The sequence below is a fragment of the Artibeus jamaicensis genome, unplaced genomic scaffold (assembly GCF_021234435.1).
Source record: "Artibeus jamaicensis isolate MK-2021 breed Jamaican fruit bat unplaced genomic scaffold, CSHL_Jam_final scaffold_754, whole genome shotgun sequence".
In the NCBI taxonomy this organism is placed as follows: domain Eukaryota; kingdom Metazoa; phylum Chordata; class Mammalia; order Chiroptera; family Phyllostomidae; genus Artibeus; species Artibeus jamaicensis.
Genome location: NW_026522054.1, coordinates 7565285 through 7580494, shown reverse-complemented (window position 1 = coordinate 7580494; position 15210 = coordinate 7565285). Strand labels below are relative to the sequence as shown.

At 63.7% G+C, this 15210-nt stretch overlaps 1 protein-coding gene across 2 annotated transcripts; it reads left to right on the top strand.

Annotated features, from left to right (window-relative positions):
* The first annotated feature begins 2109 nt into the window (after positions 1-2109).
* TMEM9 (transmembrane protein 9) lies at positions 2110-13354 on the top strand. 2 transcript variants are annotated; one of them, XM_037161106.2, is made up of 6 exons: positions 2110-2167; positions 2544-2642; positions 4169-4260; positions 4932-5031; positions 6599-6730; positions 12633-13354. In XM_037161106.2, the coding sequence occupies exons 2-6, from the start codon at positions 2568-2570 to the stop codon at positions 12783-12785; spliced, it is 552 nt and encodes a 183-aa protein (XP_037017001.2). In that variant the 5' UTR covers positions 2110-2167; positions 2544-2567; the 3' UTR covers positions 12786-13354. The 2 variants fall into 2 exon arrangements, with proteins under 2 accessions (XP_037017001.2, XP_037017002.2); XM_037161107.2 differs by lacking the exon at positions 2110-2167 and adding an exon at positions 2174-2297.
* The last annotated feature ends 1856 nt before the right edge of the window (positions 13355-15210 follow it).

Sequence of the window (15210 nt, the reverse complement as noted above, 5' to 3'; positions counted from 1 at the left end):
CACCTCCCCCTGTTTCCATCAGCCCAAGGGGGCAGAGCACGGAGACATGCGTGCTGGGGGAGTGTACCAGCCAGGCCCGCAATGGTGCCCATCAGTGTCTGTCCTGTTCCCCTAGAAATGACAGCGCGCTGGGGCCGCAAGGGAGGCTGGGATGTGCCATCCCAGGTGACAATGGATTCCGATGGACAGGTCAAGTTCTCTGCTGCAGTGAGTAGCTCGTTTAGAATTGTGAAGTTTTTCACGTCTTGCCTGAGGGTTCCTGGTTCCAAGTCCCGACTGAGGAGCGCCGTGGCCTGGGGGGGCTCCCAACCAAGAGAAGGCGATGAGACAGAATGTCCCCTGCACCTGAGGAGAAGAGGAGAAAGGGACCACGTTCCGAAGTCCGGGAATGGTTCTCGATTTGGGGGCTGCCTGCAGCTTATGGCAGCTGAGAGATAAAGAAGGCATGGCTGTTGGAGGGGCAGCTGCTGGGACCCCCAGAGGCAGGTCAGTTAGGCAGGACATCTAATAAGGAATTACTACACCTCCATGAAAACTGCAGACCCAAAGATATGACAGGGGGGGGGCGGTTACTCACATTAAGTGAACGGTGACTGAGAACGGAAGGCGATCTTATTTTTGCCATAACTATGTCTGAATGTCAATGAAAGTGGGGTTAGTTTTCTGATCCCCTTAAATGTTTATCGTTTCATATTGATTATGCTTCGGTCTCGCGTGCTATTTTCTTCAAGCGGACTGAGGCCCGGTGGTGCGAACCAGCCACCCCCAGGCTTTTCTGCCCTACCCCCCGACTTCTACTGGAAGGCACCCCCAAACACTGACCCCCCACAGAATTCACGTTGGTCCAGCAGCAAGCCTGGGGAGACGTCTGTTTGTCCGCAACTTCTATTGCAGACAGAACCCTGAGCCAGGAAGCCCGCGAGCCATGTCTCCTGTGGCCACCAGAGGGCAATGTGGGCTGCTCACGACAATGACATTGACCCACTTCCGAGTTTTCCAAGTTCGCCTGGTTCAGAACGTGTGTGACCACCTCAAAGTAGCGATTGTCAATGTTTTCCATCTCATACACCGATTACTAAAATTTTGCAGCCCACCAAAAATATATTTTTGAAGATCTGACCCAAAAACAGGTGTAATTTTGACCCACACCAGGCAGCTATTGTTGGGTTGGCTGCTGTCATTTTGCTACAATCTGAGGGGAAAGAGGCCGGTGCCTAAATCAGCAGGTGTGGCACGGGGCACGGATCCTGTATGCCGGCTGAAAACCACCGCCTTAAAGGATTTCTTTAAGGTGGATTTATTTACTTTTCATTTGACAACTCATGAAAATCCCCTCCCTCCAACGAACAATATGAAATGATGCCCTGACCACGGTGTTGCTTGTGACCAGGCAGGTGCAATGACCTGTCCACCCCGCTCCGTGTCCACCGTCGTCCCTACCTCTCCCCCTCCCTCCATCTACAAACCCCCATCTTCATAAAGCATCTTTTGACCTTAGATGCCATGGCTGGGAGACCTTTGTCCACCAGGTTGCCCCTTCTTGGCCACAGGAGTCTGTGGACGGCAAGTGGTCTGTTCGCACGCAAGACTGTGAAATGACCCTGAAACCTGGAGACGTGAAGGGGGCGGAATCTATCCCAGTGGGAGGGCGGCCGGGCACAGCCAAGGTCGCGGCCACACCGGCCACGGTCCCCAAAGCCCTGCTGTCTGCTGTCCCTGAGGAGGCTGGCGCAGATCCTCCCCACCCCTAAATAGCACTTCCAGATCGTGAGGACAAAGCCCTCGCATCCATTTTTCTTGCTGTTGCCGTATTTGCTGGCTTATTCTGTACACAGTGCTTTCTCTTGAAAACAGCAAGGCGGAGCCAGCTTAGCCCCTCTCTGAACCCGGAATTTTATAATCCGAGTGTCCAAGGGCTGCTTCTCGAAGGGGCCACGAGGGCCGGACCCGTCCTACCACTCTCTGGGAAGGCCGACGCTCCCTTTTCTCGTCTGCTCGGGGTTGGAAAATGCCTGCTGTCCCTTGCGCGGAGTCACCGCACCCAGGCAAAGGCGGGCCTTGTTGCCTGGACGACAGCGCCATCCGCTGAGGGGCTGTGGCGGACAGCCAATGGAAGCCTGGAGGGCGGGGCCAGCCGGGTCTCTCGCGGCCACTGCGGGGCTGGCAGGTGAGAGGCCGGGAGTGGGGGAGGGGTGCGTGATCGTGACGTCCCAGAGGGGTCCCGGGTGACCCCAGGCCGCGGGTGTGGCGGTGCCGGCTTGGCCGTAGGGTCAGAGCTCCCGGACTCTACGCCCCAGGTCTTTAGGGGCCTCAGTGGGCAGAGTGGGCTGCGGGCCTCGGGGCGGGGATCACTGGGCCTGAGCGGGGGATCGGGGACCCGGGACACCCCCACTGTCTTTCGGACGCCCCAAGACTGGGGAGAGGGAGGGACCACAGCATTTGGCGCCGGGTCTAGGAGGCGCTGGATCCCCGGAACCCAGCCCCCACCTATCCCGGGTGAGGCCGCGGGCCCCGGCCCCGTCTGACCCCGCGTCCTTTCTCAGGTGTTGGGTCTCCGGGCCCCCAAGATGACCTGCATGAAGCTCCTGTGCGTGGCGGCCGCAGTCGGCTGTCTGCTGGCACCCCCAGCCCAGGCCAACAAGGTGAGGAGGCAGGGCCTGCACCCCTGTGGACAGATGGGCACCAGCCCTCACTGTCCTACTGCCCTGCCTTTGGGGGTTTCCCAGGGGGCGGCACCTCCGGGTGGGATTCCAGCCCGGGATTCCCTGTTCCGGTTAGTGGCCTGAGATGTCCGCGCCACTCTTGGCCCCTGGGTCACCGCAGTGGTTCTGCAGCAACGTGCTCTTCCAGCATCAGGTCCTCAACAGATGGACACTTCTGCGCCGGGGGCTACCACCCAGGGCTAGGACTCCTCAGGTCTCTTCCACTCTTTCCGGGGAAGCGGCCAGGACCTGGGTTTGGGTGGCCTAGTACCAAAGCTGGGAGGGAGGCCTGAGGTGTTAGCAAAATTCAGCAGAGCGCAACTGAAGACATTGACTCTTTTTTTTTTTAGCGTGAATAGGAATCTGCATGGTTTTTTAAAAAGATTTCATTTACCCTTAGAGAGGGGAAGGGAGGGAGAAAGAGAAGGAGACAAACATCAGTGTGTGGTTGCCTCTCATGCGCCCCCTACAGAGGACCTGGCCCACAACCCAGGCACGTGCCCTGACTGGGAATCAAACCTGCAACCCTTTGGTTTGCAGGCCAGTGCTCAACCCATGAGCCACACCAGCGAAGGCAGACATTGGCTTTTCCGTGACTCATGAACCAGGGGGCAGCCCACCCAGCAGCTAGACGGGCCCCAAGGGGGTGTGCAGACTGGAAGGATTTTATAGCAAGAAGGGCGGGGAAGGGAGCTTTTGACAAGAGAAAACGAGGGGTTGTTTTTGGCCTGGGTGTCTTTTCTTTGGGGAAGAGAAGGGGAAGGTTTTTACCCCGCAGGCTGCCCCTTCTTTCCATGGGGGGCAGAGAGGGACCGTCTGTCACATGACCTTCCTGGCGCTTGGCCAGAGGATCCCAGACTGGTTGATGAAGATGGTGTTTCTGGGAAAGGCCGAGGCTGCGGTTCGGCCAGGCGTTCAATCCACGTTTGGAGTCGTGGGCTTTCAGCCCGAGGAACAGCATCCGGGGCCTGCGGGGTTTTCTTTAAGGAGGGTTTCTCAGGAATCCCTACCCCGGGTGAACGTCCTTGCGGCCTTGTCTCTTGTGGCTTCAGAGGGGCAGCGTGAGCATTTCCATGTGAACTACCCACTTTCCTCCTCCCTTGGCCTGGCTTTTCCCCCAATCTCAACCCAGGAGGTTGGAGGGGGGGGTGGGGGGGTGGGAGCAGGGGCCAGCTACAAAGACCAGGACAGAGGTGCACACGCAGGTGGGGTGCACGTTCCCTGTGCCCCCAGCCCACCAGCCCCCTGCCCTTGGCAGCTTTCTGTGATCATCTGTCACCTGGACCGCTTGTCTGGAAGCCCCTGTGATGGAGCGTCCTTCCTGCGAACGTCCTTCTTTGCCGAACTTGGGGCTGGGGCAAGGTCAAGAGCCTTCCCATGGTTGCTGTAGGGAACGGGGGGCCGAGAGTTGTAGTCTGGCTAGAAGGTGAGCCTGGGATACGCCTGAGGCTTGCTGTCTCCCCCAGAGCTCCGAGGACACCAGGTGCAAGTGCATCTGCCCACCGTACAGAAACCTCAGCGGCCACATCTACAACCAGAACGTCTCGCAGAAGGACTGGTAAGGCCGCCGCGCCTGCTGCGTCCATCATGCTCTGTGAGGATGGGGCAGAGTTGAGGCCATTCGGGTGGAGGGTGGGCTTCTGCCCCGGGCCTCTCAGGACCTGGGGCACCCCGTCCTGCCTGGCCCAGTCCCGCAGGGAGCTGAGCACAGATGGTGGGACCCCGTGATGAGAGTTGGGACTTTCATGGTGGTGCTTTTTGCCCGGTGGTGCTTTTTTTATTGAGCTCCAAGTCCCACACAGCGCTGTGCAAGTTTGAGGTGCATGGGGATGACATGCTACACGTATGTAGAGCTGGTTAGTACCTCCGCCCGCTCGCACAGTTGCTGTGTGTGTGTGTGTGTGTGTGTGTGTGTGGCGAGAACAGGGAGGCCTACTCTCAGCAGCTTTCCAGGGGACAGTAAATACAGTTTTGTCGATGGCAGTCCCTGTCCTGTCCATCACATCCCCCCAGAGATGTTCGTTCTCGAAGCCCTAGGACATGAAATCCTGGGGGGGTCCCGGCCCCCGTCTGTGGTGGTCACAGTCCAGAGAGTGCCCTGGGGGTGAGGTTAACGGACAGACAGCCCACCCCAGACGCTCCCACCATGCTCAGTGGCCCCGGCCCCTCCCGGGCCACAGCGGGCAGAGGCCCGCCGCCCACGCCCTGCCTGTCTGCCCGCCGCTGCAGCAACTGCCTGCGCGTGGTGGAGCCCATGCCGGTGGACGCGGAGGCCTACTGCCTGCTCTGTGAGTGCCAGTACGAGGAGCGCAGCACCACCACCATCAAGGTGAGTGCGCTTGTGCTGGGCTCTGTTCCAGAACATTCCGGGTGCCTCTGGGGCTGGCTTCCAGGCAGGCCTGTCCCGGGCACGGAGACCTACTCCCGCCCCTGGAGCCGGCCGTCCTGGGACCTCTGTCCTGAGCCCCCCTCACTCACCTGGAACCCAGCTTTCCCAGGGACTCACTGTGCAGAGCGCCTCTGGCCCCTGGCCCCGGGTCTGGCGGTCCCGAGCCCGGCCCCACCTCCCGATTGCACACAGCCCTCCGGGCCTGTGTTTGGGCTTATTCCTGCTGGTTCTGCGAGGAGTCCAGAGCAAGTGTCAGTCAGAAGCGACCCGGGAATGTAGCCACCTCGCTGGGTCCTCCCTCCAGGCTCAGGGGAAGAGCAGGTGACCCTCGAAAGCCCCGTGTTCTCACCTCTCAGGTGGAAGCAGCTGCCTGTCCCCGAGGCTCTGTCCTCCCCATGGCCACCGTCCTCCTGCCCTGCTGCCCCTCCTGCCGCTGCCTTTCCCCGTCTCTGAACTGGCTCCGGAGGCGACCGGCCACCTGAGCTCGTCAAGCTCTGAGCCAGACGTCGCCCCTCCCTCTTTGGCAGGGAGGGGCTCCCTGCCCCGGGGTCCTCACCAGACACACTTCCTAAGCCCTGAGATTTGCCTGCAGGTCCCCCACACCTTCAGGCCCCATCCACTGCCCCACCCTCGGGACAGGCAGGAGGAGGTCACGGGAAGAGGGCCCCCTTGAACTTGGCGTTGACTGAGGGGGCAGCAGACTGGAAAGTCCTAAGACCCCTTTTCCATTTACCCCTTGTCTGAGTCTGCTCCGGTCCGGGCTGGGGTCAGAGACCAGGGACGGATGGCCAGGCGTCGGGAGGCAGAGTGGGCATCTGAGGCGCGGTCCCCAAACCAGGTGACGGTGACACCCTGCCCAGCTGTAGCCTTGGCCCTTGGTGAAGGATGTTGTCCCGCTGTCCTCAGTCAGGTGCCTACTGCCCTCCGGGGGGGCGTGTCTCTGTGTCCCCAATCGCTGGGGGCACTGCCCCCACCGGTCTAGGCACCTTGGCGCTCAGCGTCCTGGAGGGTTCTGGAGGGTCTGGTCCTGGGTGCCCTCACAGAGAAATGTCCAGCACACCTCTCGAAGTCGTCTTCCTCTGCCCAACAAACATCACCCCAGCTTGGGAGCTGCTCTCCAGACGCAGCAGGTTAAAGTCTGTCGTCCGGTCCCCGGCTCTCCGCTCCCCACAGGGTGACCCTCCCTGTCCCCCTCCACCTGGTGGTGCTGTGCCCTCAGAACTGAAGCCTCCCTCTTGGCTCCTCCCCCGGGAGCCCCGCTTCACTCCACTTGGTGACCCAGGCTCACCGCCCCATGCAGAACTCTGGCAGCTGGTGGGCCTCTGTCCCCACCCTGCCCCCACCCCGGGGCATCGAGGGGCACCCTGATCCACAGGGTTCATCCTCTGGTGTCTCTCTGGGCGTGGGAACCTGATGAGCGGTGAGGGGACACTCGGAGCAGGGCCCCACGGCCATCCAGTGTCCCTCCGAGCCGCAGTCCGGCCTCAGGGCCCCGGTGTCTTCTCAGGTCACCATCATCCTGTACCTGTCGGTGGTGGGGGCGCTGCTGCTGTACATGGCCTTCCTGATGCTGGTGGACCCCCTGATCCGGAAGCCGGACGCCTACACCGAGCAGCTGCACAGTGCAGAGGAGGATGAGGTAGCTGGGCCGCAGCGGCCGCCCGCGGTCCTGCACCCACGGGGTCCTGCCTCCCCCACGCTCCCGTCCACCGCCCCACCCAGTGTCCCACACGGCCCGCAGATGCCAGCTTTTTCCTTGGCGGGGACTGCCCTGTGCGCCCCCAGATGACATAGGGGGTGGTCCTGGGTTTTCCAGGTGTCTGGCGTCGGCAGCTTTGGTGTCAGCCGGTCGGCCCCGTCTTCCTCCCGCACTGCGGGGCAGGGGGTGGGAGCCGGGCGGGAGCCAGCCAGGCCGGTTACCAGTGGCGTCCTGGTTGCTCGGTTGGGCCAGGCTGGCAGTGAGCTTTAGGTGGCAGGAGTAACTCCCGTGACCCCAGACACCGCTCAGCACACAGCTTGGCCCAGTGGGCTCAAGGGAAAAAGTGGGCTTTCAGGTTTAATGGGGCGTCAGGCGGGTGGTGGGCCTGAGAAGCTGTGTATTTCTGGGTCGAGGTGGACAGGTTGGAACTGTGGCCGGGAGCTAACAGCAGGTTATGGAAGGCCCCCATGTCTTGCTGAGTAGACGGGGAACCTGTAACTCCAGGCACCCTGCACCCCCGAGGGCCCTGGCACCATGGGGCCCGGCGTGGTGAACAACCGCTGTCACCCCCGTCCCCTTGCCCCTTGTTGAAGAGGTTTGGACGCCCTGCAGGGGAGGTGGGGTGGGCAGAGGGAGGTCGTCGGCGGGCCCTGTGCCAGGAGGACAGCGGTCTCCACGGGAGACTCCATCTCAGCCCTGCCCTGGGACAGTTGGCTGAAGAAACTGGAGATGTTGAGCTCTAAAAAACAAAAACAAAAGACCCTCCAGGAGGTGCACTATTGATCTCGGCATCCAGATGGGAGTTCCCCCCCCCCCCACAAACCGAGGGCAGCAGGACCCACCTCGGAGGCCGGGGTGGGGGACTTAACACCATGGGAGGAGCAGCCTTGCGCTTAGACAGTGAGTGTGGGGTTCAGGGTCACCAGTCCTAGGCTGAACTGTCCCCGGGAACCGCAGGTCAGACGTCTCCAGTAGGGACGGAGGTGGGGCAGGGCAGGCTTCCCGAGGGGAGGGCGGGGCTCAGACCCGAGTGGGAAGCTGCCCGGTGCCGGGGGTGCTGCCCTGGGGAGCTTCCGTGACCTGCCGACCCGTGCCAGCCGCCCCCAGCCCTCGGCTCGCACACGCTGGGCCGGAGGTGGGGCAGAGAGGCTGAGCCTCGCCTGTTGAGGGGGTGGAGCCAGAGTTGGGTGGTCTGTGTTCAGGAGGAAACCCCGCGTGCCTACCTGGTTATTAATGCAAGGTAATAGCAGCTCTGGGAGCGGGGGGCATCGCTAATAAACACGCGGTGGTTAGGGCACCGAGCTAATTGCAGGTCTGGCTGGGGCATAATTGAGAGATGCATGCTGATTACAGTTCGGGCAGGCGTATTCTTCCCGGAATGCCAGGCTCCCTGCTGCCTGGACCCGGAGCCAGAGGAGGGGCAGCCCCGCCCTCCGGCCTGAGTCCCTGCCCCTGGCCCCTGTCTGCTGCGGGGCTCCCCACTTTGAGTCTAAGTCAGGGCTGCCTCCATGAGGGGGGCTCTGGGGAGAAAGGGCCAGGCGTGGTCAGTGCAGTTCCTGCTGTAGAGCTGGATCGGACCAGGGATGTCTGGGGGCAGGTTTTGGCGGAGTAGGAAGGACTGTCCACAGTGAGGGGCGCTGTGGCCACGTGTCAGGGTGCCGGGGAAAGGGGGGTTCTAGAGGAAGTAAGGCGCGTGTCCAGTGTCTGAGGCCTGACCGGAGGGGCGCCGGCGCTGCACCGCAGTCACGGGAAGGCCCCCCTGCCGGCACCCGGACCGGGATGGCCCCATCTCTCTGTGCAGCCTCTTGTAGCCTTGCCCTGGTGCTCCTGGCTGTCCCTTCCTGGGGCTTAGTGGCTCCTCTCCTGTGCACAAGCCTCTCTCCCTCCCTCTGCCTGCATTGCATGGGCTTACAGACCCATGTCTGCCTCCAGGGGCTTCTGCCCAGGACAGCCCAAGCCAGGAGAGCGGGCACGGAGCAGGAAGGTGTGGGTAGGATCGGGTCCAGGAAATAGACGGCGGGGGATGAGGCCGGGAAGGCCCTTTACTAGACCGGGGTCGGGGACTCACCCTTTCTTCTTGTCAGTCTGGGAGGGCTTCCTGGCAGAGGGGGCCTTCAAAGCCAGCTCCAAGGACAGTGACCACCCAGCATCTGGGGAGCACAGGGCTGAGTGGAGCGCAGGGTCCCGTCTGGTCCTGGATGGTGAGGACACTCGGCTCGTCCTCCCCTCTCTGGGCACGTGGAGTTGGGGGTGTTGGAGAGTGTGGGGTCGGGGCTGGCGGAGGCTGTGTCTCCAAGTTTGTTAGTGGTCTGGAGGACCCTCCCTGAGAGCACCAGGGAGGGGCCACTTCCGGGCTGGGGGGACTTGGCTTTGGCCCCAAGGGGAGTGAAGTCAGAACAAGACCTCTTGGGTTCGCTGGACGTTCGCCTCAGTGGCCGGTGCAACTCAGTGGCCGTGAGACAGGAACTCTGTAGAGACGGAGTGGGCTTCGGCCCCCCACCCCGACCCCTGCCCGACCGAGTCTGGGGCCCAGTCAAGGGTCAGATACAGAGGGGTCACACCCCAGGACTGGGGCCCTTGGCTCCACCCCCCGGCTCCTGAGCAGGGCGCTCTCCTGCCATGCTGGGCCGGGAGATGAAAGCCGGCGTGTCCCTTTGAAGGCCTGGCAGCCTGGTGCTGGGCGCTGCCGCCCCCCCACCCAGCATGCCAGCAGCATTAGGACCTAATCCCCGGGCTCAGACACCCTTTGAAAGGAGGAAGCAAGCGTGTTTGCCGGGACAGAAGCAGAGCAGCTCAGATGTGTGGGCTTGGTCCTCTTTGAAAAGGGGGGACAGGCCCTCTCGGAGGCTCTGGTTGTGTGTTGCCCACAGCGGGGCCCCAGTGGTTCCCCCCCACCCCCGGGTTGTGGGGACAGCATTGGGCCCTGTGGGCAGGGTGAGCGGGGAATCCAGGAGAGACGGCGATGGCACCTGGGGACATGAAGGGACCAGGGTGGGGACGACTCGGCCACTACAACGGCACCCTCTGCCCAGGCAGCAGGGGCAGCTCTGAGTGGGAGGTCCCTGGTCCCAGGGTCTGATGAGGGAGCTTGGACAAGACACGCTGTGAAGGGGACGCTCCCCTTGTCTCCTGTGAGGACAGAGCAGAAAGGTGTGCAGGCTACGCGCGCTCTGAAGCAGCTACCGGGCCAGCCGGTGGTGGGGGGCGCTGACTCCACCGTCCGCGCGCTGGCGGTCGCTGTCCGCGGTGCTGAACCCCAGGGTCGTTTCCTGGGGTCCGTGTGGGGGCTCTCACCTACCACGACAGACTGTGCGTGGGCAGCTTCAGAAGTGCTCCTTTGTCCTTAAGGACCAGGTGGTTCGCTCAGGTCTTCACACCTACGTGGCGTTGTGACTGTAGGAGGGTCAGTTGAGGGCAGTCTCCGCCCCCAGGAGAGGCTGGGGTACCGGTGGGGCAGGGTGGCCAGCAGGCGCGGTCCACCGTTCAGCCCCGCGCAGCGCTCAGGCGTGTGCATCGGCCACAGCAGCGGGGTGGCCAAGCGAGGCCTCGGAGCAGGGACCGGGGCCCTGAGGGAAGCGTCATGAGGTGGGCGTGGCAGGGGCGTGGGGGTCAGGGGGACCCTGGCCAGGCAGAGGCCGTGGGAGCAGTTGCAGCAGGGAGGACGAGACACGTGGAGACATGGGGCAGGCACTGTGGCCGCCCTCTGATGGGCCGGCCCAGGGACGTTCTCAGCCGTGCGGCCAGGTCAGTGACAAGATGGTCTGTCTGGCTCCGGGCCCAGGGTGGGTCGGAGATGGGGTGGAGGAGTCTTTTTCTCCTCTCTTCGTCCTCAGAGAGGGGCTCACCCCTCCTCCCTGCTGTGCCCACCAGCTCCCCAAGTCACTTGAGACTGAACCTCTCAGGAAAGGGGGCCAGTGCCTGTCCAGCCTCAGCTGCCACCCCAACACGGCACAGTCCTGCAGTGGGCGATGGCACCTGGGGACATGAAGGGACCAGGGTGGGGACGACTCGGCCACTACAACGGCACCCTCTGCCCAGGCAGCAGGGGCAGCTCTGAGTGGGAGGTCCCTGGTCCCAGGGTCTGACGAGGGAGCCCCCGTCTTCCCCCTGAGCGGGGAGGGGAAGCAGGCTGAGCCTTTCCCCTGCCCTGCAGCCGCCTGCAAGACTCCCCCGGGTCCTCGCAGCTCCCAGAGGGGGTGGGGTGGGACTGGGGAGGGAGAGGCTGGTGGGCTAGGTCCTGGTGGCCCGGAGCATCCTGAGCGAGCCTGGGTGCCCACCTCAGCCACTGGGCTGTGTGGGGGCCAGTCCTCCGCACCATGGAGCCCCCTCGGAGCAGCTGCCGTGGGAGGGTGTGCAAAACCGCAGGAACTCCCAAAGGCAGGTCCCCCTGTCCCCGCCTGGGCCACCAGAGCTGGGCCCGATGGTAATTCCTGCCGTGCATCGAGGACCCGCTGAGGGGTCTGCACGCACCACCTCACTTCCAGACAGGGACAGACGGTCAGAGGGTGAGGCTGCCCATCCAGGTCTCGCATTGGGCGGTGTCAGTGCTGGACTGTGAGTCTGCCATGGTCCCAGCCCCATGCTGAGCTGTGGGGGGACACAGCACGACCCCGAGCCCCTGTCTGGGGCGGCCCATATGCCATGTGCCTCATTCACTCACACGGTCCACTGAGCTGGCCACGCTCGTGCTGGTCGTCAACCGTGTCTCTCCAACTGCGGGTCTCGGCCACTGGGTCACACTGACTTGGTGTTGGGAGAAGCATGTTTCACCCGTGAAGCAGAGCAGAGCATACCAGGACGCGCCCTGCTGCTTCTCCCGTGTCCTGTGCGCGTGCATGTGACCCCTGCTGACGCCGTAGCACATAACGTCTGCAAACAGTGGGCTTGTTACGTGACACTGAAGCCAGGAGAAATCACTGTCCAGGGACAGCCAGCCACCAAGGGGTCGGCCGTCCCCCCTTCCTGGTGCCTGTGGCGAGCCTCTGGGACGAGCCCTGGGCAGTCGGAGGTGGGCCCTTTCTCTGCCCTGGACCTGGGCCCCTGGGCCATGGCCGCCTCTGCTCTCCCTGGGCAGTGCTCCAGACACGAGGCCCAGCTCCACGGAGGCCACGGGCCGCCTGCTGCCAGCCTCACCACTAGGCAGACCCCTGTCTGCAGCTGCCCACCGCTCGCTCTGCCCCTCACACCCCACTGTGCGCCTCCCCTGCAGCCTGGCAGCTGTGTGGCGACAGAAGCCGTGCCAGCCGGGTGTTAGAAGCAAGGTTGCATTTACGGGGTGGCTCTGGCTTAGAGGGCTGTGCTAATCCCTTAAGAGACGGGTGGCAGGAGATGAGAGGCTGGGAGAGCTGGGAGGAAATCCCCGCGGGCACGTGGGCCGGCCTGGGCTCCAACTCCCCCAGAGATCGGGCTCGGGGTCCTGCAGGAAATTCGCCGGCTTCAGAGGCAGCGAAGTGGTAATTAGGGGCGGATGCTGCCTTTGAGGACAGAGATGGCTGTCAGAGCAGAGGGGAGGAGGTGGGGCGCCAGCCATGCTGCTCTGTCCAGGGTGGGCTCTGCAGGGGAGGGCCAGGTCCAGCTGCAGAGGCCCAGCCCTGCGGTCCCCCTCCCAGCAGATCCCAGGCCCCTCAGTGCAGCGCACCCTCCACCCCGTGGCTGGACTTCCTGCCACCGTGCAGGCTGTGACCCTGTGACATCCAGGGTCCTCTTCCTGTGGGTTAGAGGTGCCTGTGACATGCCTCCGGATTCTCCCCAGGCCCTGGAGTTGGGGGGCAGGGCCACCCGGCAGACCCCACAGCCCGGGGCCCCTGTGAGGCTCAGGTCTCCTTTCCTCTTCCCGCCGCAGGATGCTCGGCCCACGGTGGGCGCCGCGGCCTCACCCGGAGGCCCCCGAGCTGACTCGGTGCTGGGGCGCGTGGAGGGTGCGCAGCAGCGGTGGCGACTGCAGGTGCGTGAGCAGAGGAAGACCGTCTTCGACCGGCAGAAGATGCTCAGCTAGGCGGGCAGGGGCCACGGCGCCAGCTTCCGGCTGGACGGAGCTGGGGCCACATTCCCGCCTCCGGCCACCCTCCCGGGTCTTCCCCGTCAAGGGGAAGGTCACCCCCAACCTCAGCACGTGGCGCACATCGCGTCTCCTCTGTAGCAACGTCCCCGTTGAGCGGCAGCCAGTGGGGAGGGAGGCGTTCGGTGCTGCCCTCCCAGCTCCAAATACCTGGAATGTTCTTACCTCTGGAGGGCGGAGCTGGGCCATTGCCACTCTGTGGGGGGGGGGGCACTGACCCCCTCCTTCCCCACGGTCCCCCACCGAGCAGGCTGGGCCATGCCCTTGCGGACCAGGCCCTCACCTCACTTCAGGACGCCAGGCAGCACCCCCCCCCCATGGCTGGGAAGCTGAACCAGATAGTGGTGGCATCTCGGGGCAGGAGAGGTTCTGGGTGCCCGAGTGCCTGTGCCCGGGTCGTCAATGGTCCCCGAGCTCCGCTGTGCCAGGGTGTGGAGATGGAGAAAGCTCGTGTTCTTTGTAGTCTGTTATCATGGAAGCCACAATTAAATTGTCTGTTTCTCTCACTCTCTGCATTTCAAGAGGTTCCGAGAGCGAAGCGTGTCCCTGGTGACCTGGTAAGTGCCGTGTGGCAGAGACAGTGCCTGTGGCGTCCTGCTCACCTCCAGCCCCGCTGCCCTGTGGCTGGAGGCGGCAGCTCTTGGTCCCTCCTCTCCCAGGAACACGGGGCAGGCGGCCCCTGAAGCTACCCCGAGTCAAGCCTGTTGGCATTTCACTGTCGAGGACAGTCCCCTGAGACTGGGAACGAGCCCATGTCATTGGGGGTCTCTCAGACATGCCGGCACTGAATCCAAAACCACCAGGGGTGGGTCGGCAGGAAGAGACACAAGTGGAAGCCACACTGGTCTCTCAGCCTCTGCCCAGGAAGTGCCATGGGGTGTCTGGGGTCCAAGCAGAAGCAGGGTCTTTGAGGGACCCGTGACCCAACTGTCTGTCCCCAGGCCACCCAGAGAGCCAGCCCCAGGCTGGGTGTTCAGTGAGGCGGGGGGTCCAGTCTGCAAGGTCACGTGCCAGTGCTGAGGTTGGGGGTGACCTGCTGGCCGGGCTTCCAGGAGGAGCGGAGACTGGGGTCAGCACTAGAAACCTACAAAGGACACAGTGGTTGAGGGGGGATAGAGTTGGTTGTGAGACCCCGAGCAGGTGCACTCAGCCAGCACAGGGGTCCTGGTGCCACAGCCATGAGCCAGGCCAAGCCCGAGCAGCCAGCGCCGGGGACATTTCTGCCCTCGTGGGCCCTGCACCCTCGACCCCTGCTGTCCACGGCGGTGCTCTCACCTCGAGGCAGCCCAGGTCTGCAGACAGGGACCCAGCTGGGCCTCTGCGGGTCCGTGGCTGCCAGGCCACCCCTTCCCCGGGCCGAGAACCCCTTTCCTGAGGCCTCACTCTCTGTGGGCCACGGGGCACCCCTCCCGCACTTCCCGCCCCCTAGACCTTGCCTCACTGCACGGAACCAGAGCCGGCAGGTGTGAACTCGGCCTCTCCAGGAGCCAGGCTCCGTTCCCACCTGCGAGCGTGTCTTCGAGCAGGACCTGACCTCCTCCACACGGCCTCCGGGCAGCGTGTCCCTCCTGTCCCGAGTCACCCCCGCTGTCCCTTCTGGCCCCCAAGCCACTTCAATGTCCCCCGTCCCGGGTCTTCCTCAGCCTGTGAATGTGCATGACCGTCCTGCCTACAAAAAGCCTTTGGCGGGCCCCACGTCCACCTCGGGCCAGCAGAGCCGCCCCCAGTCTCCGCACCCTCCTCGGGCGTCCAGCCCAAGGCTGCGCAGCAAGGTCAGGAGGGGGGGTCCTGCTCTCACCTCTGCCCCTGCCCTTCGACCGCAGGGCTCACTGTGGGCCTCCCTTGGGGAGCCGCTGCACTTGGCCTCTGGGGCCCCTCCACCTCCCTAAGGTCAGGGGTTCCCAGGACCCCACCCGGCCCCGAGGCTCCTCCCCCTGGGCTTCAGCGTCTCCCTGAACAGCTACGCTCCTTCCCGCCCTCCCCGTCTCTGGCCCAGACCCGACTCCGGAGCTCCAGGCCTGTCCACCTGGCTCCCGGGTGGGCTCCACCCCCGACCTACCCCAGGGTGCCACACAGCCGGCATCCGGGCCTCAGGCCGTCTGTGCACCGCTTCCTCTGTCTGAACCAGGATTACTCCAGCCGAAACCTGGAGATTCTGCCCTTGTCTGCCGTCCCCTCACTCCCAAAGCCCCAGCAGCCGTCCCTCTGGGTGACTGAGGAACCCATCCCCTCCTGTCCCCTCAGCCCTAACACCACAGTCCCCATCTATGTCCTCGTCATTGCTCAGGGGCCACAAAACATCATGTCACCTGCCTCCTGCACAGCCATTGATGGCTTCCATCTGAGGCTCGAGGTCTTGGCA